General features: G+C 44.2%; 1 protein-coding gene across 1 annotated transcript in view; it reads right to left on the bottom strand.

Moving 5' to 3' along the window:
• Positions 1 to 25,651, bottom strand: part of LOC144685780 (uncharacterized) — a 34,748-nt gene that overhangs the window by 2,435 nt on the left and 6,662 nt on the right. The window contains exons 2-4 of the mRNA XM_078550651.1: positions 13,190 to 13,486; positions 11,522 to 11,630; positions 8,966 to 9,141 (exon numbers count right to left, since the gene is read on the bottom strand). Coding sequence (XP_078406777.1) covers positions 8,966 to 9,141; positions 11,522 to 11,630; positions 13,190 to 13,486 — 582 coding nt within the window. The remainder of the gene's footprint in view (positions 1 to 8,965; positions 9,142 to 11,521; positions 11,631 to 13,189; positions 13,487 to 25,651) is intronic.

The raw sequence follows: 25,651 nt of genomic DNA on the forward strand, positions 1-25,651 counted from the left end.
CCCTTCCTTGCCCTCCATGAAGGTAGTTCAAGGTATTTGTTACCCAGATTCCAAATCACCACAGTGCATTACCAGAGTCTCCTCTTATTCTTCTTTGTTCATCCTCTACTATTACTGAATGAAATACATTCTGATGGCTAGTTCGTTAGCTCTACTCTAGACACTGAAAAAGTCTAAAATCTGCAAGCTTACTTTTCTCAGGAACTGGAAATGTAGGTGAGCCATGGAAAAAACCACGGAAAGTCCGCACAAACAGCGTAAGTGCTGTTTTTGTAATTTCCCCAGGGTTTCCACAAACCTTCCATCAAAGGTATGATGGTTGATCAGGATAAATTCAACCCCATAAACACAGGGCAGAACTTTCTGCCTGTCAGGCGGGCAGAGCTGGAGCGGCCGCAAGTGGGCACAGGCCCGATCTGCGCCCGCAATCGGGTCTGTGCCGCCATTTTGCATAGGTGGGCCAATTAAGGCTCGCCCAACGTATTTGCCGACTCCCATGAATAGCAGGAGTGTGTGGGTTGCGGTGAGCGTGCATAGATTGCCGGGTCCAATGGCGGCCCAGCAATCTGTTTAAAGGAAGGCCTGGCAGCCTCCTGTAGGCTGCTCACAATGGCCACTTCCAGGTCACACCGCAGGGGGTCAGCTGAGCAGGGCACGCTGGAGGGAAGGACAGGGGAGCAGGGCAGGCTGCAGGGTAGGCCAGCGGGGGACCAATGCGTCCCTTGCTTTTCTGATGACAGCCTTGCTGCCCTCCTCGAGGAGGTGGCAGCATGGCGGGAGGTGTTGGTCCCCCAGGGTGGGAGGAGGAGGCCACCCCACATGACCAAATGTGCCTGGGAGGAGGTGGCGGAGATGGTGAGCTCCCGCGGCATGGTGCGACGCACCTGGATCCAGTGCCACAAGTGCTTCAATGATTTGTTGCGCTCTGAAAGGGTGAGTACCATGTTGGCATTGGGCATTTAACCCAGCAGGTAGCCTTAGCTTTTGAGCCCCCCCCCAGTCTTACTGTTGTAACTGCATTGAATCATGTTGGGTATTTCTCGTACGCTGGTTGGGCAAGCAGATAGTGCCCATGCTTAGATCAGCCTGAGTGGCTCATGAGGAGATGAGTTCTCCCCCGCACCATGTGTTGCTCTTAGTCGCGCATGACTAGTCTGGGGGCAACCTGCAGGAGATACAGCTAGGTGCATACTCAGAACTCCAACACGTGTCCTATTCAGGGTGTTGAGATTGTGGAAGGGGAGCCTCAAGGTATCGTGGCCAAGAACCATCTGCTGCCCTCGACGCTGCACGTAGTTGCTATGGGAGCAAAGACTGTGTGTTTCCTAAAGTGATGTACGCAGAATATGTCCAAGGTGGCTGTTGTGGGGGGTTGGGAGCAGGCGTACTATCTTCGTGTGACTGATCAGCAGTAGCAGGGAGAGGAGGCACTGAAGGCCTGATATGGGCCATTGTGGTTGGGATGCGGCATGCGCGTGCAGAGTCCATGTGCAAATTGCCGCAATGAATGGTCTTCTCTGTTTTTCAGGAGAAGAATGCTCACAATGTGTCGGAGCGTTTGAGGACTGGAGGCAGCCAGGCTCACCTGATGATGTTAAGCCGCTTCGAACAGGAGGCCCCTGGATGAAGAGTGTCACTGTGTGCACGCTAACTGATCCACTGTCCTTGTTGTTCATTTCAGCATCTCCAGAGCATGGCCGCCAGGAGGAATTGCAGATGCCCCCCTCACACCTGAGGGCCCTCAAGTGTCACATGCGTCACACCATTTCTGTGAGGCAGGCACCAGCGCAGATACTAGCACCTCGGTGGGCATTGCAACATCGGCTAGTGTCCCGGCGCACAGTGGAGAGGGCACTTCACATTCGCTGGAGGAGCTGGCAGAGACAGAGAGTGCCGATGGCGCCAGCAGTCGGAGGACTGCAGGGGACCAGGCACATGCTCAGTCGGTGCATGATGATGTGCCTCTGTAGTTGTCCGCGACGCAGCAGCTGCAGGAAATGTGGCCGGGTGTGCGGGAGCATCTGGGAGTGATACATGAGGCCGTGCATTGCTTGGTGTCCGTGGTGGAGGGGGCCACACAGAGCATCATTGATGCAATGAGCCTCATGGCAGAGCGTCATGCTTCCCCCATGGAGAGAGTGGCGACTCTCATGGAGAGGGGCTTCCAGAAGAACAATGAAGTTCTCCGGGGGTTACACTCGGACCTGCAAGTCCTCACAGCACCAGTGGCCACAGCTGGTCAGTGCCAATGTGGGAGATGGTGTGGGCTTCAAGCTTCCCAGCTTGTTGCCCATGCATCCACGGTAAGCAGGGAGGTCCGGGATGACCTCACGTCGGTGGAGCAGCGGCCTGTCGTATCTTCGGGCTCCTCTCAGGGCGCTCCGGATGAGGGCAGCAGCTGCTCCGCCCCTCTCCCAGTGACCGCTTCATCGGGTGAGGCTGGGGAGATGCCAACTGTGGAACTGGCAGATCCCTCCCAGGCGGGCCCAGCACTGGCTCCACGGGCCAGAGGACGGCCGCCAAGGTCATTGAGGCCAACAGGACAGCAGAGTCAGCAGGCTGTCTCAGAAGCCACTCTGAGCGATGGGGCGACACCAAGACGAAGCACCTGTAAACGTAAGCATAAGGCACCTTAGGCACACCACGGATTTCTCACTGGTGCTTTTGTGTTGGCCCGAGATTAGGTACTTATAATTTTTTTCTGCTTGATTAATGTTTTGTTTTGGATTTGTGAGAACTTCTGATGGTTAAAATAAAAACCAGATGTGTTACCATGGCTGAGGGTGGCTCCTTTGTCCTGCATTTATAGGTTTAAGATAAATGTCATGAGCGTTTGTTTCGACATTGAAGTTTATGTCCAAAGTCCTTAGTTGCAGCTGATGACCTGGCAGATTTAGCATTTAGGTGCTGAGTACAGAAGCGCCAGGCAAGGCTGGACCTCCTGATCCATTTGTGTGGAGCTAGCTGAAGGTTCATTGGATTAAAGTCTCCCAGGTGTCCCTGCCTCCTTGGTGTAATCCTGGGTCAGTGTTTAGCCCCTTAGTATTCCTCTGTGCTTCCTCACCCTCAGAATCAGTGTTGGACTCATCGTGTGCAGCCGCATCCACTGCATCAACATCTTCATCGTCCACTGCGTCCCCCCTTTCCAACGCAAGATTGTGGAGAGTGCAGCATGCAGCCACTATCATCGAGACATGATCTGGGGGGTACTGGAGTGCGCCCCCTGAGCGGTTCAGGCATCGGAAGCGCATCTTGAGAAGACCGGTGGTTCTCTCCACCACAGCCCTTGTGGAGGCGTGGCTCCTATTGTACCGCTGCTCAGCCTCTTTTGGTGGAGAGGCGTCATGAGCCACCTTCGCAGGGGATAGCCCTCGTCACCCAGCAGCCATCCATCCAGCCGAGCTGGAGCACTGAAGAGCCCTGGAACCTGGGAGTGTCCGAGGATGTAGGCAGCGTGGGAGCTGCCTGGGTACCTTGCACAGACTTGTAGAATCAGCATCCTGTGATCACACACTATCTGCACGTTCATGGAGTGGAAGCCCTTCCTGTTGCCAAAGGCACCGGGCTCACCTGCTGGCGCCTTGATGGCCACATGTGTACAGTCTATTGCACCCTGGACACAGAGGAAGCCAGCAATGGCTGCGAAGCCTCTGGCTCGCTGTGTCTGGCTTGCCTGGTTCCAGCGGAAGTGGATGAAGGTCAATGCACGTCTGAACAGAGCGTCTGTGACCTGCTTGACACAAGTGTGCACAGCTGATTGGGAGATGCCACAAAGATCACCCACCGAGCCCTGGAAGAAACCAGAGGCATAGAAGTTGAGGGCAACTATGACCTTCAGAGCCGCTGGCATGGGGTGTCCACCCACACAGTTAGGAGAGATCTCAGGGCCAATCATCTGACAGATGTAGTTGACCATCTCCCTTGACAGTCGGAGCCTCCTTCAGCACTGCACCTCAGTCATATTCAGGTAGCTGCTTCACCGCCTGTATACCCTGGCAGCAGGATAGTGGTGTCTTCTGCTACCCCTTCCACCTTGGACTACCTATTGGCCCTGTGCCCCTTGTGCATGCACCTGTACTCCCAAAGGTGGCTCCCCTGGAGGCTGAATGTGTACTCCTGGCATCCTCCTTATTCTAGCCCTCCCTTCCTCCTCAGAGGAGCTGCCTCCAGTGGACATGTCAGAACCCATACCCAGGCTAAGGGGAGGCCTCTGGAAAGCTGACTGTAGAATGCTGACCTGAAGGTTCAAAGTACACAGAAAGCTGCTGGAATTCATTCTAAACTGCTACAGATCACACAGGCAAGTTTAAAAAACTTAATCTGCAATAAATACTTCACAGACCAGATTCACGACCCCACTGAGCCCTCTTATTCCACCCTTGGATGAGGTTCATAGAAAAGTCTCTAACCAGCCTGCCCGTTGCGCCCATGCGCCAAGCCGAAGCTCGCACGGGCGCCTGAAAATCGGCTTCGATTGACAAATTAAGGGCCTTAACTAGCCCGTTAATTAATGGGCAGGCGCGCGTCGAACTTCCTCATGCTCCCACCCAGCGAAATATCGTGATAGCGCGAGGTGACGTCAGGACGCTCGCCTGACATCACCGCACGTCATTTTACGCTCCCTGCACGTCAAGCAGAAAATTTTTCCCATGGAGATTTTCATCTTAAAAATCAATTAAATGATGTATCAGGCAGGTGCTGTTAATCCTATAGGAGCAATCCTATTGACCAGAGTACTGCCCTGGTAATGAAGGCCATAATCGTCCTGTACCATTGAGAAACTATGCCCAAGATGTTGACAGGTCACCCTTATTATCACTCACATTAGGGGAATGTGTGAAATGTGCCAAAATGATATAACCTCATCGAGCTAATTATTCAGAATGAACCTGGTGGAGACACCGACAACACCAGTTGGTCCAGGGGTCCTCCCTATTTTACGTTCGGTAGAAGATCCACAGAAACAGAAGATGATCAGGATAGTCCCTGCAGAAAGTCTACCTGGTAGGCATTGTCCACATATTTATTAGAGGTGGTATGATCCAGATTAAGCATTGGAGGACAAAGGAAAGGGTGAGATAGGTCTCCACAAGCTAGTCACTATTTTACAACATTCACTTTCAGTCAAGCAATGCAATGGTCGCTCACAGGTTCCAGTGTTACATGATGGCTAGTGCTCGAGAGAAGGAATGAACAAATGAGTGAACTAAATCACACTGCAGCTAGACAGTAGTTTCCTAACAGCATTATGAGAGTACCATCACTACATGGACTGTAGCAGCTAAATAAGGAGATTCAACACCAGCTTCTTGAGGGAACCTAGAGATGGGCAATAAATGTCTAGTTATGCTCATATCCCAAGATTGAATTAAGTGTCCCTGGTGATCTGTTCCCCATCTGGAGGGTGTTCAGGAAAAGGGACCCAGTCATTGGAGGTGAAATATATGACTCAATAACAACATGCAGGTGCAGCCAGTGGTGGAGTTAGGAATGGAAATTTGGGTGGGCACCAACTGATGCTGATTGTCCCGATTGAGATGAGGGTAGCTCGGCTTGTAGCCTCAGCTCGCCCCTCTGGTGCTTGGCCCTGGTGAGTGACAAGAAAGACTTGGCTGAGCCAGCGGCTACAGGGGACAGAGAGAGAGAGAGACAGGATCCCAGCTGTACCAAGTCTGGAGCAGAGCCATGATTGGTTCATCTGGTCAGTACTGACTGCCCGAATTGCTGTACTAACACAACGGAGGGAAATGTGAAGCTGGAATATCAAAAGGATAGAAAGGCTGGGTTTGGAGATGTTGTAATCTGACCTAGGCATTCCCACAGGTTCAGATTTGACTGGGCCTGAATGCTAATTCTGTGGGCTATGCGTGGCCCACCCTAGCCACTGGGTGGAGCAACCTCTTACTTTTGACTATAATGAAGTTTATCTATTATACTCCAAGAACTAGGTAAAGAGAAATAATCTTGATGAAGGATTGTTACTGCACATCCCGCCTAATTTCATTTAAAAGGATAAGACAAGGAAATGTATTTCCCATATAGAGTCTAAGCCTTTCTCTCACATTCCCAAAACAAACAAAATGATCTTGTAGTCACTTGGTAGTACAGATCTTGAGCGTTGCTGAAAAAAAGAGACATGTTGTCGAGGCTTTTCGTCTTCCACTCATCAGGACAGTTCACAAGAATACCAATAGTAAATTGAACTACAATTTATACCACATGAGAAGAGAGTGCTAATTGGTTGGCAAGTGGAGTCTAATTAGTAGAGGCGTTGCCATGGAGAATGCATCAGGGAACAGTTAACTGACAAGCTTTTGTTCAAATTCAAACCAAGCAGGTCGACTCTCATTGGCCAATGCATTGCTGTGGGGAATGATCCAGGGAATGGCTGTCCCCCAACCTTCTGTTTAGTTGAAAAAGGTGCAATGCATGGACATGCTACTTCTGTCTGAAAAGGACAGGTGATTGTGTGTGAATATATTTAGCTTCTAGCATGCACAAATGAGCCACACTTTGAGCCCAACTGATAATATTAAATTGATTTTCAGTATAATTCTTAGCACAATCAGGATTGGTTAATAAGTGTTGTACAATCACAGAATAACATCTAATGTTGGACACTGTTTTCAATTTTGCAAGCATGGACTGTCTGGGTATGGTCAGCACCTGCCTGTTGTAAACAGCCGAAGAGACGTGCCGTTTGATACGACCCACCAGACGTATGAGCTACATACCTGGCATCACACTGGCACTGAAATTCATATACTTTGATGCTGAAATAGGGTGAATCAAAGCCATCCTGCAGGATAATGGCTACCCTGTTCAGATCATTACTCGTTGTATATTGTGCAAAGTCATGAATGTGCCTAAGGCTGCTATGTTTAGCCCTGAAAAATGCCCAGTCTACTTCAGATAACCTTGGAGTGGGAAGGTGTCTCAAAAGTTTGAGCAACAGGTGAAGCTAGCTGTTTCACATTGCTACTATGCAGTAGCAACACAAGTGGTATTCTCCACTAAGACGATGCTGCCATTAAGCCAAAAAAAGCATTCTGCCTATCACACAAATGAGTAATGTGGTATCTGAATTTCAGTGCCAGTGTAATGCCAGGTATCAGCCTTGGCTACCAAAGCCCTTGTCCTTCACTAACTTTATGGCAAAGACCATTCCTGCATGTTACCACTGTCACTAAAATCCTGACCCAAAGTCACGATCCCCTGACCTCAGTCTTCCCAGAGTCAGAGGAAGACTGTCCTGGATCATTTCAATGAGGCTTGGGATTTAAAATGGCCCTGGCCTTATGGCAAGATCCCTGTGGGGGATTTCCTTCCCACCAGTCCTGAACGTGCTGATAGGAAATAGAGATAGTTTAAGTAAGTTATATTGGTATTTTTAGGTGTTAGGAATGAGTTTTAGCTTTAAAGTTTAAGTTTGATTTGTATTTCTATACCTGTGTGTTAAGAAAGGTCAAATTGAGTTTTAGTTTCACATTAAGAGGTGCCTGCATTTCTAATTAGTTTTACGACTCCTAAAGAGAAGTTAAGAAAGCAAGAGTAGAAAAAAACAGTGCTGTTGCCTAGCAACAGGTGTCCAGAGAGGCAGGTCCCTCTCACAGACACAAAGAGAAAAACTAAAGCAACAACAGATTTGAGTTCAGTTTGAAGCCAGGACTCCAGAGAGACTGGACACTGGGAGAGGGCACTGCAGAGTGAGGGCAGTTTTTCCAAAAGAACCAAAAGGTCCCAAGGCCAAAGGTGTGAGACAGGAACAGGGGAAAGTTCCAAGCAGACCTTTTAGTCAAAGGAAGCACAGGAACCTGGAAAAGGTCCTGTTAATGCAGTTAATAGTGAGGGGCAGAAAGGCTCCAAGCTTCTGATTTAAAGAGACAAAAGCTGCAGAAAGCAGATTTAAAACAAGAACAGCTTGCAAGAGGCAAGAAAGTCCAAAGAGATGGCTGAAGGCCTGTAACTCTTTACTATGGGCATGTGAAGCAGTGGTGTACTGTTGACAGCTGAGTCAGTGAGAGAGAGAGTACATGGAAGACAGCTTGAATGCAAGTGGTGACCCAGGGGAGAGGAACATCGGAAGGAGAGTTCGAGACCCTGGAGGTGAACCCTTACGGAAGGTATCTCTGAGAAAGCATCAGTTTGGGAGAAGATTCCAAAGCAAGTTCTTCGAGAGTGGAGATTGGAAACCCTCATGTGAAAGATGGAGTTTAATGAGACAGGTTGGCTCACGGTGTGACAATTGTCTGAGGGGGGTTGAGGAGAGATCCATAGCACCTGGTTGAGGTGGCATCTGTCACTTGATTTCAGAGTGTGGTGTGTCTGACCACGGGTTGCCAATTGGTTTACATGGCCGGTGTATTTACTGTGAACATTAAAGTGTAAGATAGCTTTTGTAACTTCCATTATCCTTGCAAATCTGTACATATCTGTAAAGGTGTAGTTGTGGGTGAAGGAGTTTTGTAATATAGTTCATCTTTTCTTGTTTATGTTTTTGTTAGAAGTTCATTGGCTGACTCCAGTGACTCTGTTCAGTAGCCCCTCTCCACATATCTAAACTTACAAATAAAAGTTAGGATCTATCAAGCTAGGTTCCACTCTGGGATCAGGCTTGTCCAGTGGTAACTGCAGCTGGGGATCATTACAGTGCCACCAATTAAAATCAAGGCCACTGACTCTTACCTGTTAAAAGTGGCTTCATTGCAATACTATCTTTTTGGCCTAATTAAGACCTGTCACTTTGCTCTCTGTTCCTCCCAAATACTCCATTGATGTTGGCTGAGTCGCAGGATGTGCATATTCATTGATTTTAATGGGCATTGCCTCATGGCATTGATCTGGAGGCATTTGACTTTGGCAAAACCATTACTATCTGAATATTACAGCAGTTCCCAAGATCAGCATCAAGCATCAGCATCAAGAACACAATTTAACAGGAAAAAGATTAAAGCAGATATTTCACCTGATCCATTCCATATCTCCGAAGATATTGATAAGGCCACTTGTAGACATCTTGCTTAGTTTTGGGATCTTTCAAAATTAGGCTGTCTTTGCCAGCTATTAACAGGTACGTTCCATGAAGCTCACATCTTGTTGCAGCCTCGGTCTTCTGCACCATCACAGTGAATTGATTAACAGCTGTAAAAGACATTGTCAATGATTTGATGGCAAGGAAAGTTTACCTTTAAATGGACTTTAACATGAATGGAATGTTTTTGGGAAGAATATTCTCAAACCATTTCTGTCCTGGCATTCTGCTGAAACTTGTACGTGCCTCCGTCACAGTTCTTACACCTACCCTTAGCATAAAATTTTAGTGACTGTTATGAAGATGTGTTATATAAAATATAATTCATAATGCTATTAGCTGGACATATATATATTGAATTTTTTTGAAAAGAGTATTTTTGCTAAGCAAAGAAATTCTTGCATTGGGACTTCCCGGGGGTTCCCCTGCGCATCTTCTGGGGTATGACCATTGGAGACCAGAAGATCTGGGCCCTCATTTTCTCCTCTCCTCTCACCACAACCCTTATCCTTTTTTGAAGGCAGCAGAGGAAGAGCAAGAAGACAGTAAAGATAAAGACACACCATCACACCCGCAGTCACCAGCTCAGACACTGACAGCGTGTGTAACTTAGAGGACAGCATAGAGACAGGATCTGCATATGGTACACCAGACAGAAGTGGGCAGCAGCCAGGGACAGGGGAAAGGGTAGCTTGCTGGACACACCAAAACGTTTGGCGCATTGGGAAGTATGCCAAAAAACTGGCATGCTACATCAAAGAACATGGAGGAGTCCACTACCAACTTGGCACAGGACTTTGAGCAAAACTTGGAGCCCAACGTTTTCAGCATGTAGCTAGAGGCCAACTCCACCAAAAGACTTTTGGAACCAAACATGATGTGGTGACTGATGCCCAATGTCTCAGCTTTCACTACAGCACAAGCAGCACCCACCCAGGTGGAGATTCAGGCTGTTGCCATCACGGCACTGGATACCAGTGCTAAAAAGGGCTTGCTGGTTCTTCTCCTACAGATCACTAGGATTGCTGAGGTGCTGCCCCAGGGGAGTGGCAGTGGCTTCCTGGAGCACAAACCTGTTGCCCTCTCTCTCATGACAGCATTCATCCTTTCACTACTGCCACTCTGGCAATGCCCCTCTGCTGTTATCTGTCAGTTGACGAGCCAAGACTGGGGCCGCACATACTGAGATGGTGCAGTCTCATGCCAGGCTATCTAGGCCTAGACCTGTGCAAGGTCACCCTCAAAGGCCATCTGAAGTCTGTATCAATGAAAGTCAGCAGCCTTCCGCCAGCTATGCAGCAGCCACTGGGGTAGCACTGCATAGGAGCAATTGAGGTGGCAAAGACACAAGGAGAACAGGCACTAAGCAAAAATGCACAAAGGTGATTAGTTTATTTGTGTATGCAATATTGCATGATTTAATGTAGAAACGTTGATTGGAATGTATATGTTGTGTTGGCTTTTACTTTTGCATTGTGGCCAAGAGGCCAATATGGTGGTCAGTAAGAGGAAAGGTAAGGAGTGTGGGACTGTTGGTGAATGGGAAGCCGTGGTTGTGGTTACTGGCTCTTGAATTAGCTGTTCATGTAGAGCATGGGAGAAAGTGGCTGTATAAGTTGCAGCCTCCCTTCCTCTTCCACCTCTTCTTTCTTCTAGTGGTTTGTGCTGCTGTGTGTGGCTTCTGCTCATTCTCCCAGTCATGCTCAATTCCAAGAGAAAGGCCTACCTTGCCACACATGTCTGGAAGTATCTGCTTTGTGAACAAGCCTTTATTTTGACTAAATTTAATTTGACTAAACAGCCACACCACTCCCTGTAGACTACTGAAACTTTTAACAAATTTGAAAAAGGATGAAAAACATGGAGACTTGCAGCAACAACCAGAAGAAATAATCCAGTAACTAACTTGTAAATAGTTGAAGATCCCTTTAAAGGGCACCACTGTGGATCCTGCATGCTGTTGAATGCAAATTCAGCTGTGGGAGGTTATGAGAAGCTGTAGACTGGAATGTGGAGCTTCAGAATAGCAGCGCAAATCAGCATTCCACACTGACTGCCATCATGATATACTTGCTCTGCTTACTTTCGGTGGAAGTTAGGTGTGAGCATGTGTTAGCTCCTTTACCAAAATGTCACTGACACATTTTACATCAGAAGTGTACACATGTGTCGTGAACGCCATTTTGTAACCTTAATGGGCCTCGTAGTGCCCAAAAAAACAGGCACTACCAAGCCCAGTTTCACCCCTGTGGACTCTGGCCTCATAAACTGGCCACTGCAGCTAATTGTACTATCAATACTCACAATACGATTGATTGTAGCAAATCAGGTGAGGTGGGTATAACATTTTGTGCATGTGATTAGGTAGAATTTGCATGAACAACATTTGAATACCTGCAATTACATCCTAGTGATTGGTCAGAAGCTATATGTTCTAGACATACATTCACAATGGATAGCACATTCTCCTTATCCCATTTATTACTGCACCTTGAGGTATTGTTGAATAAAGCTCATTTTCTTCCATTATTAATGAGTCGCTGGGCAATGTGCCACTGGACGCAGAAAGATTTTCATTTTGTTTTCTTGCACTGACGTTCTGACAAGATAGAGGAAGTGAAAGATCTAATTATACACTTGACCTAAAAGTCACAGCAAAGTTCAACTTTTCTTTCCCAGTTAACATTGTTACACTTCAGACTATTAATGTAACAACATTTGAATACCTGCAATTACATCCTAGTGATTAGTCAGAAGCTATATGTTCTAGATGGATTCACAATGGATTCACATGTTTTTGTTGTATTAATGTAACACACCAGTTTTGTTGGGGACTGCTTGAAAGAGCCCAGTGCATTGAATTGTCAAAACTGACTACTGTAAAGATTCCCTGCAGTGTGCATGGGAACAATATGGTACAGCAGAGGCATAAACTATGCATGCTGTATTCCGAAAACATCACCAATGTTACCAATCCAACTGTGTCATTGTGGTGCTTATTGCAAAACATGGTACATAACCTTTTTTGTAAAATTTTACATTAATAATAATGTTGTACATTTGAACATTTTAAAACACTGCTTTTATGCTCATTCAGGTTAGGGATGTCAAAGCTGGACAATGTAACACTTCTCAATTTTGGAATCTGGTGGCAGCATTAAGTGTTCCTGGGTCAGGTGCAGTTTAGCCAAATTACAGTGAAAAATTCCTTCCAATCTATCTGCCCCACTACAAAATGACCAGGCTGCAACCTCAAAAGAGCACTAACACTTGCATTTTCCTATTTCCCATATCAGATATCCTTAGACTATCTGAGTGACATTGTCAATGAATGCAGATATGGGGTAATTCTGTGCTGTATACCAACACCACTGGGAAACTGACTGACACTACCCCAATTCATTTTATACAGGATTCCTAAAACCAACTGACAGAGGGAACTTTTATCCATTAATATGCACTGGATTAGATACTAGACCCATGAAGTGAAAGGTAGTTTGTGAGCTGGAAAAAGGGACAGAACGCAGCATAACTGGGTTCTACTCCAATATCCATTTTTAGAAATAAAAACAAAGCCAAGGCTTCTGGTTTAATTTTACACAGTTTGTTGGTAAAGTTAACTAAACAGCTCAATAGATAAATGAACACTACACAGGGAGTTCAACTTTAAATCTCATTTTGGTTCATTTGTGAGGAGACGATGGCATAGTGGTATTGTCTCTTGACTCGTATTCCAGAGACCCAGGGTAATGGGGACCTGGGTTTGAATCCCATCACGGCAGACGATGGGATTTGAATCCAATAAAAATCTGGAATTAAATGCCTGATGATGACCATGAAACCATAGTCGATTATCACAAAAACCCATCTGGTTCACTAATGTCCTTTAGAGAAGGAAATCTGCTATCCTTGTGCCTCCAGCAATATGGTTGACTCTTAAAAACCCTCTGAACAAGGGCAATTAGGGATGGGCAATAAATACTGGCCTAGCCAGTGATGCCCATATCGCATGAACAAATAAAAAAAAAGGCTCTTCATGAAAACAAATATACACAATTGCTCCAGTTTTAAATGACACAACAATATTAATTTATCACATGAAAACAGCAGATCTGATAACCACTAGGTTTGAATTTCAGCTCCCTGTGATTTACCTACCTGAAATGCTAACTCACACAGGCAATTGATCCAATCAAGCAAGTCATATTTTGAAGCTGCCATTATGTAGGTTTTCTCGGTGGTGATTATGCTGAATGTTGACATCTCTTTTGGAGAGTTTTCCACTCTATTCTGACTGATACTGATACAGTCAGTCAAACGAATGATCCTCTCCAGTCTTTTTGGGTTGCATCTGTCCAAGGCGTTACTGAAATCCTTTGCATCAAACTGTTCCAATCTGGCAGTGCTGGATGAACTTGCTGAGTACAATACAGACCAGTTCTTCTTCCAAACTTTCTGAAATAACAAAAGGGCTTCAATCAACACTAAGGAAGAACAGAGAAACTATTTGAAACTCTGAACACACAAGAACTCTGGTACGTGATTGAATCCAGATAAACTTTGGTACATCCCAGCACTTTGTGGATGTTTTCAGAATTCCATTTAACTCACTGTTTATAGCAGGAGATCCTCCCTTATATTAAAAAAGGGTCAACAACAGTTCCAACAAGGCTGAGATTGAATCACATAGCACACACATTTCTGCATGGACTTCTGTATCCTGAGTGAGCTCCGAATGGAGAACAGATGAAATGACAACTTCTCATTTATAGTTGGTATCTAGCTCATGAAGAGAATGGAATGGGAAGAAAACACTTGATTGGGAAAATTAAGAAATGAGGCAAATGCAGTTATAAATAGACAAGTGTTACAACCATACTATTCAAAGTGAGGCAGTTGTTTTTGGGATAATCATGTCATAAGAGAAGTACCTATACTGCACCAATACTCCATAACACTGCTGGGACAGGCTGCTTTAGGACTTGCTGTCTAACAGACTGTTTTAAATACAGAGAAATGTGCAAACAGTATTTTCATGTCCCAGTATATTACAAACTTTCATTCAATATTGTTAAACTGGACACAGACTATTAAAATGGCCATTGCAAATCATGTGACATTTGGCATTTCGAGCTTCTGACAGTCCCAAGTCTCAAGCGAATACCTAACTAAATATGGACATTCATAGCCATCTGGGAAATTCACATATCCCCTTGTTTAAGGATAGATCAACACAAAATGATTATAGAATTCCAGCCAACCTGACTCTGTTTCATCCTGGACAAAAGGGAATATTGAAACTCAATGTGTGTAAGACAGATGTGAATGGATCCTATCAACCTTTCATTGTATTATGATAGTTTCCCTCATCCAAATTAATGCTGGTGGAATCTCGATGTGTCAAACGACAATATAAGATGATTGGAATCAATATACACACTAGCCTTTGTTTGGAAAAAGGACTGTGAACTTGTGGAAGTCACATTCTGAGGGAATCATTTTGTTGTCTACTTTTAAAAACCAGCAAGAGGCTGCTTACAGACAATGGTTTCTACCAAAAGCCATCAAACTAGCTGTAACTCATCCAAGCAGCCAAGGTAATAAACAGCAATACCTTGAAAGTGGGATATTCTAACAGAGAGATGGCCTCCCCATCCCGTTCCAACTTCGAGTTCACCTGAGATCCAAGCCCCTGTAAATCTAACTACAATGAACCTCAAAGCTTACTGAGAATCATTCGCTTTACAAGATTTCATGTCAACTAAAGCATCACCTTCATCCAAGAAACTACAAGTCTGCCACAAAGGACTGAAATACTTATAAGCTGTAACAGTATATTACCTTCATCTGTATTTAATCTTTGTGTGTCTGAGAGTCTGTGTGAGACAAGTGAGTGAAACATTGCATCAAATTTGGGGTGAGTGTGTGATAATAAATAACCTTCTTTATCTTTAAACTCACAAAAAGCTCACTGCTGGAGTTATTTAATTGGGACACTCACTCTGAGGGTAAGAAAACATACACCTCTTACATGCAAACATATTGATCATAGGCAGTAAAGGGAAATACAGAAATTCTATCCGCGATATTTTAGTTTCTGTAAGCGTGTTTCTTACAGGGCTACAGAAGTTACAGGGTGTTTATCATTCAATAAGCAAGTGTGGTGGTAAGGGGATAACATTTTTTAAAAATACTCATTACCTAAAATTTCCTGTGCATTTGTACTGAAAGGCTATTTGGTACTTAAAAACATATGTATGGACATTAGTACAAATTAACTTGATTTAGTCTGCACAGGAGTGCTGCTTTGTGTGCATTAGAGTGCTTACATTGGAGTTTGGTGAGTGAAAGAGTTTGGTGAGGAGGTAAGATGATCCTTTCATTTTCCACCTTTCCTCAGGCTCCAGTAGCTGGCTCTTACTTTGCTACAGGAGAAGCCCAGAAAGCAGCGGGAGTTCAGAGAGAGAGAGAGAACCCATAAAGCAGTGGAGAGAGAGAACTGGGAGTTTACAGATAAAATCTAAAAGTGACATCACAGGAGTCCTGTAAGCTGATTTGTTGTTAAGTATTGGCCTTTCCGGACTCAGCACAGAGGAGACGATTGGTGAGTGGTAGGTGAGTTATTATATTACATTATTCCATACTGTAGTAAACAACTTATATAAAATTTAAGGCATGTCAGCACAGCTTGGCCATGTGGAATGTGCATCCTGTGGGATGTGGGAAGTAATGCAGGCACAAAGCGTCCTTGATGACTACATCTGCAGGGAGTGTCACCAGCTGCAGAAACTTGAGCTCCGGGTTGTGGAACTCGAGCAGTGGCTGGAGTCACTGTGGTGCATCTGCAAGGCTGAGGATTATGTGAATCACACATTTAGAAAGGTGGTCAGACCGCTTCTAAGAAGTACACAGGCAGAGAAGGAATGGGTGGCCGCCTAAGAGAAACAGGCAGGTAGTGCAGGAATCCCCTGAGGCTATCTCGCTCTCTAACCACTTTTCCATTTTGGGTACTGGTGAGTGAGATGGGTTCTTCAGAGGATTGTAGCAAGAGCAAGTTTTATGGCACCAAAGGTGGCTCAGCCACACAGGGCACGTAGAGGAGGAAGAGTTGAAGTGCTATAGTGGTAGGGGATTCCATTGTTAGAGGAGCAGACAAGCATTCCAAGGTGGTAGACGTGACTCCAGGATGGTATATTGCTTCCCTGGTGCCAGGGTCAAGGATGGCACAGAGCAGCTGCATGACATTCTTTTGGGGGAGGGTAAACAGCCAGAGGTCATGGTCCACATTAAGACCAATGACATAGGTAGGAAAAGGGATGAGGTCCTGAAAGCAGATTTTAAGGGGTTAGGAAGGGAATTAAAAAGCAGGACCTCAAGAGCAGTAATCTCAGGATTGCTCCCAGTGTCACGTGCTAGTGAATCGAAGAATAGGAAGATTGTGCAGTTCAACACGTGACTAAAGAAATGGAGTAGGAGGGAGGGCTTTAGATTTCTGAGGCACTGGGACCAGTTATGGGGCAGATGGGACCTGTACAAGAAGGATGGGTTACACCTTAACAGGACTGGGACTAATGTCCTCACGGGGATATTTGCTAATGTTGTTGGGGAGGGATTAAACTAGATTGGCAGGAGGATGGGAACCTGAGGAGAAATTCAGAGTGGAGAGGGGGGAAAACTGGCAGTGGGAAGTAGAGAAATATTAACTGATAAGGAGGATATATCAGAAAGTAGTACCAAGGTAAATAGAATACTTGAAGAGTTTGATAGAATTAGAATAGGCAATAGTAAGTAATTAGATGGGGTCAGAGTAAGTGGGGAAGTAAAAAAGTTGAAATCAGGGTTAATGTGCATGTATGTGAATGCATGGAGTGTGGTTAATAAGATTGGCGAACTACAGGCACAGGTTGACAAATGGAATTTTGATATTATTGCTATAACAGAGACCTGGCTCAAAGAAGGGCGGGACTGGGCATTAAATATTCCTGGGTACAGGGTGTTTAGGAGAGACAGGAAAGTAAGAAAAGGTGGGGGGGTGGTAGTGGCAGTATTGCAGTATTGGTTAAAGATAACATTACAGTACTGGAGAGAGAGGGTGTTCCAGAGGGGTCAAGGACAGAAAATCTCTGGCTTGAGGTAATGAATGAAAAAGGTGCAATAAATAATATTGATTGGTATAGTATATAGACCACCAACTAGTGGAAGGGATGTAGAAAAACAAATTTATAATGAAGTTACAGAGAGGTGCAAGACTTATAGAGTAATTATAATGGGGGGCTTCAATTATCCAAATATAGACTGGGATAGGAATAGTGCAAAGGGACAAGAGGGGTGAGTTCCTAGAATGTGTTCAAGATAATTTTCTGCAGCAGTATGTTTCCAGTCGAATGAAAGGACATTCACTATCGGACCTGGTTCTGGGCAAGTGGTTCAAATATCAGTGGGACAGTGTTTAGGGGACATGACCATTGTATCATAAGGTTTAGGTTGGCCATGGAAAAGGACAAGGAACGATCCAGAGCAGGGAGAATTAATTGGGGGGAAAGTCAACTTCGATATGATGAGAATTCATCTGAGTCGAGTGAGTTGGAATCAAATGTTGGCAGGAAAGACAGTGGCTGAACAATGGGCCACCTTTAAAGTAAAAGTATTGCAGGCAATGTCAAGGTGTGTTACTTGTATGGGAAAGGTAAGACAAATAAATCCACAGCACCCTGGATGACAAGAGAGAGAGAACATAAGAACATCAGAAATAGTAGTAGGAGCAGGTCAATCAGCCCCTCAACCTGCCCCGCCATTCAATAAGGTCATGGATGATCTGCCCCAGGCCTCAACTCCTCTTTCATGCCAGCTCCTCAAAGCCCTCAACTCCCCAATATTTCAAAAATCTATCTACCTCCTTTAAATACTTTCAGTGGTCTAGCCTCCACAACTCTCCGGGATAGAGAATTCCAGACATTCACTACCCTCTGAGAGAAGAAATTCCTTTGCATCTCAGTTACAGAATAAGGGGATACTCATTTAAAACTATGTCCCCTAGTTTGAGATTTCCCCACTAGTGGAAACATCTTCTCAACATCAACCCTGTCAAGCTCTCTCAGAATCTTGTACGTTTCAATAACATCACCCCTCATTCTTCTAAACTCTAATGAATAAAGGCCTAACCTGTTTAGCCGTTCTTGATAAGTCAGCCCCTTCATCCCAGGAATCAGCCTAGTGAATCGCTTTCCAACTGCCTCCAATGCCAGTTTATCCTTTCTTAAATACGGGGACCAAAACTGTACACAATACTCCAGGTGCAGCCTCACCAACACAATACTCCAGGTGCAGCCTCACCAACACTCTGTACAGTTGTAACAAGACTTCCCTATTTTAAAACTCCAACTCCCTAGCAATATAAGCCAAAATTCCATTTGCCTTTTTAATTACTTGCTGTACCTGCATGCTAACTTTTTGTGTTTCATGCACAAGAACACCCAGATCCTTCTGTGCTGCACTTTTTTGGAGTCTCTCTCCATTTAAGTAATAGTCTGCCTTTTGATTCTTTCTACCAAAATGCATGACCTCACACTTTCCTACATTAAACTCCATCTGCCAAGTTTTTGCCCACTCACTCAACCTATCTATATCTCCTTGCAGATTCCTTATGTCCTCATCACAACATGCCCTCCCACCTATTTTTGTATCATCAGCAAATTTGGATACACTCTGCCCCTCCTTCAAATCATTAATATAGATAGTAAATAATTGAGGCCCTAGGACTGATCCTTGTGGCACTCCACTAGTTACATCTTTCCAACCTGAAAAAGACCATTTAATCCCGACTCTCTGTCTTCTGTATTTTAACCAATCCTCAATCCATGCTAATAAATTACCCCCAATACCATGAGCTCCTATCTTTGCAATAACCTTTTATATGGCACCTTATTGAATGCCTTCTGGAAATCCAAATACACTACATCTACCAGTTCCCCTTTATCAACTCTGCTTGCTATATCCTCAAAGAACTCTAGTAAATTTGTCAAACATGATTTCTCTTTCACAAAACCATGTTGATTATTTGATTGCATTAAGCTTTTCTAAATGTCTTGCTATTTTTTTCCTTAATAATGGACTTTAGCATTTTCCCAACAACAGAACTGACTGGCCTATAGTTTCCTGCTTTTTGTCTCCCTCCCTCCTTGAACAGGGGTGTCACATTAGCGGTTTTCCAATCCGCTGGGGCCCTCCTGGAATCCAGTGAATTCTGGAATATTTCGACTAATGCCTCCACTATCTCTGGAAGCCACTTATTTAAAACTCTTGGATGCAGGTCATCAGGTCCTGGTGGCTTGTCTGCTTTTAGTCCCATTAGTTTGTCAAATACTTCATCCCTCAAGAGAGGTGAAGATGAAAAGGAAGAAGTGCATGTACAACCGATGTCAGGTAGAAAATACAATGGAGAATCAGGCTGAATATAGAAGGACCAGAGGGAAAGCGAACAAACTAATAAGAAAAGCAAGAAGAGAGAATGAAAAGAGACTGGCAGCTAACATAAAACAGAATCCCAAGGTTTTCTATAAGCATATAAATACTAAAAGGGTGGTTAAAAAAAACGATTAGGGATAAAAAAAAAGGAATTGCACATGGAAGCAGGAGAAATAACGGAGGTATTAAATGGGTACCTTGCATCTGTCTTTACAAAGGCAGAAGATGCTACCCAGGCCGAGGTGAGAGAAGAGGTAACTGGTACACTCGAAGAATTTACAACTGAGAAGGAGGGAGTGTTAGAAAGGCTATCTTTACTTAAAATAGATAAGTATCAGGACCAGATGAGATGCATCTAAGGGTACTGGGGAAATGAGAGTGGAAGTTGCAGAGGCACTAGTGATAATCTTCCAGTCTTTCTTGAACACAGGGGAACTCCAGAGCCAGAGGACTGGAGAATTGTGAATGTTACGCCCTTGTTCAAAAATGGGTGCAAGGATAAAGCCGGCAACTATGGAACAATCAGTATGACTTCAGTGGTAGGGAAACTTCTAGAAACTATAGTTCAGGACAAAATCAATAGCCACTTAGACAAGTGCAGGATAATTAAGGAAAGTAAGCATGGATTCATTAAGGTAAAATAATGTTTACCTAACTTGCTGGAGTTTTTTGAGGAGATAACAGAGATGGTTGATAAAGGCAACGCTGTTGATGCAGTGTATATGGATTTTCAAAAGGCATTTGATACAGTGCCACACAACAGACATGTGAGCAAAATTCTAGCTCATGGAATAAAAGGGAAAGTAGGCGCTTGGGTAAGAAATTGGCTGAGTGACAGGAAACAGAGAGCAGTGATAAATGGTTGTTTTTCAGATTGGAGGAAGGTTTGTAGTGGAGTTCCCCAGGGGTCAGTGTTGGGATCCTTGCTCTTGCTGATATATATTAATGACTTAGACTGTGGTGTTCAGGGCATGATTTCAAAATTTTCAGATGATACAAAGATTGGAAACCTTGTCAACTGTGATGCGGATAGTCTTGAACTTCATAAGTACATAGACATGTTGGTGGATTGGGCAGACAAGTGGCCGATGATGTTCAAAGCAGGAAGTGTGAGGTGATTCATTTTGGCAGGAAGAATATTGTGATATAGTATAAAATAAAGGGAAACAGCTCCAAAAGTGGTGCAGGAACAGAGGGCCCTTGATGTATATGTACATAAGTCATTGAAGATGGCAGGGCATGTTGGGAGAGCAGTTAATAAAGCATATAATATCTTAGACTTTATTAATAGAGGCATTGAGTACAAGAGTAAGGAGGTCATGTTGAACTTATATAAGACACTAATTAAGCCTCATCTGGAGTACTGCATCCAGTTCTGGGCTCCACACTTGGGGAAGGATGTGAAGGCATTGGCGAGAGTACAGAGGAGATTCACAAGAATGACTTCAGGGATAAAGAACTGTAGCTATGAGGATACATTGGAGAAGTTGGGGCTGTTTTCCTTGGAGAAAAGAAGGCTGAGGAGACTTGATAGAGGTATTCAAGATCCTGAGGGATATGGACAGGGTAAATAGTGAGAAATTGTTCCCACTCAAGGGAGCATCAAGAACTAGAGGGCATAGATTCAAAATAATTGGCAAAAGGAGAAAAAGTGATGTGAGGAAATTTTTTTTCACCCAGAGGGCGGTCGGAGTATGGAACGAACTTCCTGAGAGGGTGGTGGAGGTAGGTTTGATCAAGGTATTCAAAAGGCAATTGGATTGCTATTTGAAAAGAAAGAATGTGCAAGGTTACAGGTATAAGGCAGGGGAGTGGGACTAGATAGAATGCTCTTTCAGAGAGCCAGTGCAGACTAAATGGACTGAATGGCCTCCTTCTGCACTGTAAAAATTCTGTGATTCTGTGGCTGCCATTGCTTCGATTTAATCAAATATATGGTATGGTGGCAATTTTAGAAGTATCTGTACTGTACAATACATTGTATATGGGTTTTTGTTTTATCCTAGGGTATTGTCGGCACACATCCACACCCCAGGATTTAAAAAAATTCTTTATCACTTTATTGGTGGATTTTCCAAAACTTAATCTTATAATTTATTTAAATGTTTTCTCATTAGTGTGTATTATTTCATATCAGTGGATATACCCTATTAAAAACTGAAATACTTGTTTCCTGACTATTGTTCCTTGCTATATGCCACTTGATCTTTTTCATCCGAGAAATGACAGCTGCTGATAGAAGTCCAATATCTAGCCTAACATTGTCTTAACACTTTGTTAAATGTTTGACTGCCGAATATATCCAACAGTGATTTTAAGCTTTAAACTCAAAATAAATCACTGTTAATATAACCGTATTGCATTAAAAAAAACCCTTTTTACAGTAACTATCACAGCACCTTTTGATCTTATGGATTTAGAGCCTGGTCCCTATAAGTTACTCTGGTTACCCTTGCTGGCAAAAAGTGATCATGTATTTGCTTCCAAAAAGAGAGGAAGAACAAGAATACTCAGATTACCCTACTATGCTCTCCACTAAATCCTGAGTCACTTACAATCCCAATAACTCATCGTAATTTATCAATACCACCATCTACCGTGTCAACTATACCATGAGTCTTGAACATTATGAGTGCAATGTATGTCACCATATTTTAGTCAAAACACAATTACAATAAGAAAATACTAATGTGGCAAGTGTTCTTTAATATCCACCCGAGTTATATTTGTAACCATCTATAGCACACAGATTCACGTTGTTTTCCACACTTATAGCTCACCCCTGTCCTGTCCAACCTAGCAAATCAAAACCCAATCACCATCAAGAATAGTTCTGACACTTTGGTAGCATTCTATTTATGCAGCTCCATTTCATAGGACTACTATGTCAGGCATTGTAGGAGTTAATAATGATCAAACCTTCCTTTGTACTAAACGAAGTCGCACTTCTTTTAAACTTCTGAGAGTTCCTTTTTCCGAAAAGAATCTCTAACTTTTGGTGAGTTATGCTCTGGAAATTTTTGAAATTTGTCTCACATTTGGATCCTTGTATTGCTGCCACATTTATTATATCCAATGAATTACATTACTTGAGGCCTTCACCACAGAACTTGATCTTTGAACAGACAAGAATTGTTTAAATTGCATTCATATGGTTAGAATTACCCAACAAACCAAATGAGAGAGAAAACAGGCAGAGTCACAATGAAAGAGGACAAAGAGGAGTCTGGCTAAAGTTCAAATGAATGGGATGGGCACGGATGAGTGGGAGAGAGGAAGGAAAGAACAGAAAGTAGTCAGACCAGACCAGTATCATGCCATAGGTAAGAAAACCCAGACAGGGTTATAATAGCGAGGTAAGATATTTATCCAGGGTTACAGTGAGGGGGAAAAAATGTCTGGACAAGGTTAGGGAGAGAAGGTGGCATAGTGGTAATCTCACTGGACTAGTAATCCAGAGGCCCAGGCTGATGCTCTGGGGACATGGTTCAAATTGCAGTGTGGCAGTTGTGGAATTTAAATTCAGTTAATTAAATCTGGAATTGAAAACTAGTCTCAGTAATTGTGACCATGACAACTATCAATTGTTGTCAAAACCTGACAGGTTCACTAATGGCCTTTAGGGAAGGAAATCTGCCATCCTTACCTGGTCTGGCCTAAATGTGAGTCCAGACGCAGATCACTGTGGTTGACTCTTAACTGCCCTCTGTAATGGTCTAGCAAGCCACTCATTCAAGGTCAATTAGGGAAAGGCAAAAATGCTGGCCTTGCCAGCGATGCCCACATCCCATGAAAAAATAAAAGTTGGAGAAAACCACTATAAGTCATAAAAATGAGGAAAAGGAATGGATACAACACAGAAGGAGGCCATGTGGCCTGTCATTCTGTACCAGCTCTCCGAAAGAGCAACCCAACATGTTGCACTGGCCCCATAGCCCTGCAATTTTTTTTGAGGTGCTTATTCAATTCTGTTTTGAAAGCCACGATTGAATCTGCCTCCTCAACACTCTCAGTGCATTCCAGATCTTAATCACTCGCTGAGCAAAATATGTCCTCATGTTGCCATTAGTTCTTCTGCCAATCCCTAAATTTTGTGTCCTCTGGAGCTCAGCCGAGCATTCATAATGAGGCCATTTGGCAAAACAGATGTCAGGCCATCCGTTCAGCCTGCTTTGCTGATACAGTTGCGAAATGGAATCTTATTATAAATATTTGGCTGAGTTCTAAAACTCACTAATGGATTCTGCCCTGTGGGGAATGTTTAGACAGCTGTGATTGACAATCTTGTAAGCTTTCAATAAATGTATCTTTCTTTGAAGTGGTTTTTCAATGTCTGTATTTTTATTTGGACAACGTTAGGAGACGTTAAGTGATTAAAGCTTTTTTTTTCAATGGGGGTATGAATTGGTGTGTTTGATTGTTAGTTTTATGAGCTTGTAAGAAGGAAACTTTTTTCAACAGAATTTTGAATGGCTGAGTGTTTTTAAAAATGTCTTAAGCATTTCAAAGGCTTGTCAGTGTTATTGTTTGGCTGATTGGTTCTGTACCTAGTGGATATTGAAAGAGAACTTCAAAGGCTCAGCAGATATCAGGACATGAAATCAACGTGAAAATCAAACCACAGGGTCCCATACACACAAATTCATATCTGATTCTCCATATTATTGAATGCAGAAGAAGTCATTATACACTGGATAAAGTACTCTAATGCATCTGAACCCTTATACTGAGGGGTGGCATAGTGCTATTGTCACTAGAACAGTAATGCAGAGATACAAGGTAATGCTCTGGGGACCCAGGTTCGAATCCTACCATGGTAGATGGTGGAATTTGAATTTAATCAATAAAAATCTGGAATTAGAAGTGTAATGATGAGCATGAAGCCATCATCAATTGTTGTAAAAACTCATCTAGTTCACTGCCACCCTCACCTGGTCTGGCCTACATGTAACTCCAGATCCATAGGTTGACTCTTAAATGCCTGCCGAAATGGCCCAGCAAGCCACTCCGATGCATCAAATTGCGGGAAAGTCAATAAGGAACGAAACTGGATGGACCATCTGGCATCGACCTAGGCACTGGAACCAACAACAGAAAACTCAGCCCTGTCGATCCTGCAAGGTCCTCCTTACTAACATCTGGGGACTTGTGCCAAAACTGGGAGAGCTGTCTCACAGACTAGTCAAGCAACAGCTTGACATAGTCATCCTCACGGAATCATATCTTACAGATAATGTCCCAGGCACGACTGTAACCATCCCTGGGTATGCCCTGTCCCACTGGCAGGACAGATCCAGCAGAGGTGGCGGCACAGTGGTATACAGTAGGGAGGGAGCCGCCTGAGAGTCCTCAACATCGACTTCGGACCCCATGAAGACTCACGGCATCAGGTCAAACATGGGCAAAGAAACCTCCTGCTGAATATCACATACTGCCAACCCACACCCCCTCAGCTGATGAATCAGTACACCTCCATGTTGCACTCCACTTGGAGTAAGGGTGCAGAATGTACTCTGGGTGGGGGACTTCAATGTCCATCAACAAGAGTGGCTTGGTAGCACCACTACTGACCGAGCTGGCTGAGTCTTAAAGAACATAGCTGCTAGACTGCATCTGCAGCAGGTGGTGAGAGAACCAACAAAAGAGAAAAACCATACTTGATCTCATGGTCACCAATCTGTCCGCCGCAGATGCATCTGTCGATTACAGCATCAGTAGGGGTGACCACCGCAGTCCTTGTGGAGATGAAGTCCTATATTCACATTGAGGATACCCTTCATTGTGTTGTGTGGCATTACCACTGTGCCAAATGGGATAGATTTCGAACAGATGTAGCAAATCGAGACTGGGCAACCATAATGTGCCATGGATCATTAGCAGCAGCAGAACTGTACTCAACCACAATCAGTAACCTCATGGCCCGGCATACCCCCGACTCTATAATTACTATCAGGCCAGGGGATCAACCCTGGTTCAATGAGAAGTGCAGGAAGGCATGCCAGAAGCAGCACCAGGCATACCTAAAAAGGAGGTGTTAATCTGGTGAAGCTACAACTCAGGACTACTTGCGTGCCAAACAACATAAGCAGCAAGCGATAGACAGAGCTAAGTGATCCCACAACCAACAGATCAGGATCTAAGCTCTGCAGTTGTGAA

This window comes from Cetorhinus maximus, chromosome 10 (assembly GCF_964194155.1).
Source record: "Cetorhinus maximus chromosome 10, sCetMax3.hap1.1, whole genome shotgun sequence".
Taxonomy (NCBI): domain Eukaryota; kingdom Metazoa; phylum Chordata; class Chondrichthyes; order Lamniformes; family Cetorhinidae; genus Cetorhinus; species Cetorhinus maximus.